General features: G+C 54.1%; 1 protein-coding gene across 1 annotated transcript; it reads right to left on the bottom strand.

Annotated features, from left to right (window-relative positions):
* Positions 1-586: 586 nt before the first annotated feature.
* On the bottom strand, positions 587-1384 carry LOC150026250 (uncharacterized). The gene is made up of 2 exons (XM_090303334.1): positions 876-1384; positions 587-737 (listed from the first exon to the last, which is right to left on the bottom strand). Exons 1-2 carry the CDS (start codon positions 1382-1384, stop codon positions 587-589), a joined length of 660 nt encoding a protein of 219 aa, XP_090159460.1.
* Between the last annotated feature and the right edge of the window lie 3455 nt (positions 1385-4839).

Genomic DNA, 4839 nt, shown 5'->3' with positions numbered 1-4839 from the left:
TACACAACTTACCCAGCTGCAGGCTGGCAAACTGAGTTCCATTATCCGAGACAAGGGGCCTCGGTACACCGAAGCGGCACACAATGGTCTTCCAGACAAAGTGTTGTACCTTGTGTGTAGTGATCTGCCCCACCAGCTCTCCTTCTATCCACTTTGTGAAGTACTCAATAGCAACTATCTAGTACTTCATCTGCCTTATTGCTAATGGGAAGGGTCCCAAAATGTCAATTCCCCATGTGTGGAAAGGCCATGGGCTGTAAATTGACCTCAACTCTTTTGGGGGCGCCTTGTGCCATTCAGCATGCAGTTGGCACTGCTTGCACCACAAGGCGTACCTTACGCAGTCCTCCCTCACTGTTGGCCAAAGACCTTCCTCCTACGTGGCTTCCGCAAATTCCTTCATGGAGCTCAGACATTATCCTCGTGCACTCATCTCCACTCACGCATGTCAAGATCGGGTGCGTGAACCCGTGTCTGAACAGTGCTCCATCCACGAGGGTGTACCTCGCGGAATTTCTCTTTATCTTCTTGCCCTCTCCGGGCTCTGCTGGGAGGATCCCATCCGCGATGTAGCGCCTATAGGGCGTCATCCACGTGTCCCCTTCTTCCAGACGCACAACTGCATGGGGTGCGAAGCAGGGTAAACACTTATACCGGGGGCCCTCGCCATGTCCTGAATCAAGGACCGATGACTCCTCGGCCTTCCCTTAAACTCATTGATCTGAAGGACGTCCACCCTGTTATCCGCCACAAACGTTCACAGCGTTTTAAGAATCTCCTGGATGACCGTCCTCTGCCTTCCCCCCTTGCCTGAGCTGGCCAGCTTGGCGAGCAGGTCAGCACGGGCATTCTGCTCGCTTGGGACGTGGACCAACTCGAAGGCCACGAACGCCCCTTTCAGCACTTGGACATATATCAAATATGCAGCCATTTGCGGATCCTTGGCTTCGTACTCCCCGGTCACCTGCCCCATGACCAGCTTTGAATCACTCTTCACCAGCAAGCTCCGCGCATCCATCTCCTTGGCTAAAAGCATCCAAGCTATTAGGGCCTCGTACTCTGCTTGATTATTACTTGCTTTGAACGCAAACCTCAAGGCCTGCTCGTTCAGCAAACCGTTTGGCCCCTCCAGGACCACGCCGGCTCCACTCCCTTGCTGATTTGAGGACCCATCCACCGAGAGCACCCATTGGGAGCCAACCTCTTCCTCTTGTTGCGTGCTTCCTGGCGAGAGCTCCGCCAAGAAGTCTGCGTACACTTGTCCCTTGATGGACCCCCTGGGCTCATACAGAATATCAAACTCAGATAGCTCCACCGCCCAGCAGACCATCCTCCCTGCGACATCTGGCTTTTGTAACACCTTCTGGATGGGGAGGTCCGTCATTACTACCACCGTAAAGCTTTAGAAGTAGTGACGAAGCCTCCTGGCCAAGAACACCACCGCAGAGCCGCCTTCTCTAAAGACTGATACCTCGCCTCCGACCCTTGCAAGACCTTACTCACGAAGTATATAGGTTTCTGGGTCTGGTCCTGCTCCTGAACCAGCACAACACTGATCGCCCACTCGGTCACCGCAAAGTATAACCGGAGGGGCACGCCTGTTTGTGGTTTACAAAGCATGGGAGGAGCCGCCAAATACTCCTTGAGCTTGAGGAATGCCACCTCGCACTCCTCGGTCCACACGAACCTACTATTTCTTTTTAAGCACTGGAAGTAAGGGTGCCCCTTGTCTCCTCCAGCAGACACGAACCTGGACAGAGCGGCCATCTGCCCTGTCAACTGTTGTACCTCCTTCACCGAGGCGGGACTTCTCATTGCCAGAATCGTCGCGCACTTGTCGGGGTTCGCCTCTATTCCCCGCTCAGTGAGCAGAAAACCCAAAAACTTACCCGCCTCAACCCAAAAGACACACTTCTTAGGGTTTAGCTTGAAGCGGTATTTAGCTATTGTGGCGAACAACTCTTCTAGATCAGTTGTGTGTCGCCCCTCTCTTGGGAGGTCACCACCATGTCGTCTACATAGGCCTGCACATTCCTACCCAGCATGGGTGCTAGGACCCTATCCATCAACTTTTGATAGGTGGCGCCTGCATTCTTCAACCCAAACGGCATCACCTTGTAGCAATAACAGCACTTCTTGGTCATGAACGCCGTTTCGCACTCGTCGCGGGGATGCATCTTGATTTGGTTGTACCCCGAAAACGCATCCTGAAAACTCAACATCTTGCAGCCCGAGGCGTTGTCCACCAACGCGTCGATGCTGGGCAGGGGATACGAATCCTTGGGGCACGCCTTATTCAGGTCAGTGAAGTCCACTCACATCCTCCACGTTGGCCAGCCACTCAGGGTACTAGATCTCCCTGATGTGGCCAGCGCTTAACAGCTTCCTGGTCTCTTCCTGCACGATGAGGCACCTTTTCTCGTTGAACTTCCTCCTCCTCTATCGCACAAGGCGAACCTTGGGGTACATGTTGAGATGGTGTCATAAAAAATCTGGGTCGATGCCGGCCATATCCTAGGCGGATCATGCAAAGGCGTCCAGGTGATGTGAGATTACTGCCGCCACCTGGTCCTACTCTTCCTGACTCAGCAATCGTCCCAGTTTAAAAGTCTTACCACCAATTTGCCTCTCTACCACGTTATCGACCGGCTCGGGCCGCCTATCCCGAGCGTTCTCTACGCGAGACACGCCTTCGCGACCCTCCCTTCCAGGTGTCGCCTCAGCAGGCGCTTCCCCCATGGGCAATGCCCCCACGGGCGTCTCCTCCATGGGTACCGCCTCCTCCGTGGGCATTTCCTCGATGGGCGTCTCCTCCACAGGTACCGTCTCCGCGGGCGCCTCCCCCGTCTGCACTGCCGCAATGGGCATATCCTCCACGGGTTCTACCTTCATGGGTGTATCCGCGCTGGGTGGGCGTTCCACCACCATAAACACGCCTCTCTTTGTTTTCATGCTATTTTCATAGCACTTTTTTGCTTCCTGCTGATCGACCTTGATCACGATCACTCTGCCACTGAGATCGGGCAGCTTCAGCTTCATGTGCCGTGTAGACGACACCCCCTCAGTCTGTTCAGAGCTGGCCTCCCCAGCAAAATGTTGTACGCCGAATTGGCGTTCACAACTAGATACCTTATGTTCTCAGTGCGCGACGTCGTACCATCCGTGAAAGTCGTCCTCAACTCTAGATAGTCGTACACCTCCAATTGGTCCCCTGCGAAGTCATACAATCACCTTGTATATGGCCTCAACAGATCAAGGGAAAGTTGCAGCTTGTTGAACGTGGACCAGAACATTACATCCACGGAGCTGCCCTGGTCCATGAACACGCGGTGCACCTTCCTCCCTACAGTTACGACTAAAATCACCATGGGGTCGTTATCATGGAGATCAGCCTTCATGAAGCAAGGTCGATGTCTAGCAAGTCGTCCTCCCCCTGCTCAGCCACCGAATTCACTGACCGCACGTACGTCTTGCGCTGAGAGGCAGTGCATCCTCTGCTGAAAAACCACCAAAAATGGTGTGAACCTCCCCATGGATAGGCATCTCATGGGCCTAATCTTCTACTGGTACCACCAATGCCGCGGCTGCGGATGACCCCTCCAGATAGTCATTGAAGAACCCGCTCTTCACCAGCTCGTCCAACTAATGGCCCAGAGCCAAGCAAATGGTCATCTGATGCCCAAACGCCTAATGGAACTCACACCACGCGTCCTTGTGCGGTCCCAGCACCTTATCTGTCGTCGTAGGGACCCTCAGCCTATTTGTGATGTTAGGCACTACAATGAGGTCCTTCAGCTCCACCACGAAGTTGTGCCTAACCGGTCGGTTCTCCCCTGAGCGCCCCCTCGCCTAGGGCTTCCTCGCCTCATAGGGGTGCTTCCTCTCTTGGCCCCTCCTCCCTGTCGCAGCTTCATTCACCCTTGCGGGCTACGCAAGCGACTTTGCTCTAGGGCGTGCGGGTGCAACACTTGCACGTTTCTTGCACACCTCACCTTCCGTCGCGATGTGCTCCACCGCGTGACGCCTTATCTCTGTGAAAGTTTTGGGCAATTCCTGATGATCGACTCGCATAATGGCCCAGGGCAGATCCCCTTCCTGAATGCATATATGATCATTGGCTCTTCCGTGGTGCCAACCCTCACCACTTGCGCCCCAAAACGGTTGATGTATTCTTTCAACGTCTCCCCTTGATACGGCTTCACGTCGAAGATTTCATACGACACCGGCGGGGGAGCCCGGTTCGCAATATACTGTTCCCTGAATAGCTGTGAAAGCTGCATGAAGGAGGTCACCTGACCATCTGGAAAGCTAATGAACCAGTCCATTACCATTCCTGTCAGCGTGCTCATGAATAACTTGCACCTCACGGTGTCAGAACCACCGACAAGCATCATCTGCGTGTGGAACGCAGTGAGGTGCGCCTCTGGATCTTCCATCCCCGTGAACGTGACCTTCGGACCCACGAACATGGGTGGAATCACTGCCTCCATGATAGACTGCGAGAAAGGCATAGGAAACTCCCTAGGTGGTGTGAAACACTCACGATCCTCTGTTTCATGATTCCTATGGTGGTTGCGCAACCCGCGGCGCAACTCTTAGTTCGCGCGGAACAGCTCTTCGTTTCTCGCCTGCGACGCCACAAGATCCAGCTGGATGCGTTCTTGCTCTGCTTTCGATGCCGCCATCGCCTCTTGAAGGCCTTGCATCACCTCCATGACCTGCTGCAAGGTCATGCCATCACTCTCTGTGCGCGTTGTTGAACTCTGCCTAGTAGTCCTCATTCTTCACGGTTTCTTGGAGATTCTTGAACTATTACTACGAGTCTTGGAACTTTCTTCG

Source organism: Phaseolus vulgaris, chromosome 6 (assembly GCF_051622355.1).
Source record: "Phaseolus vulgaris cultivar YP4 chromosome 6, ASM5162235v1, whole genome shotgun sequence".
Taxonomy (NCBI): domain Eukaryota; kingdom Viridiplantae; phylum Streptophyta; class Magnoliopsida; order Fabales; family Fabaceae; genus Phaseolus; species Phaseolus vulgaris.
This window is presented reverse-complemented; position numbering and strand designations above follow the sequence as displayed.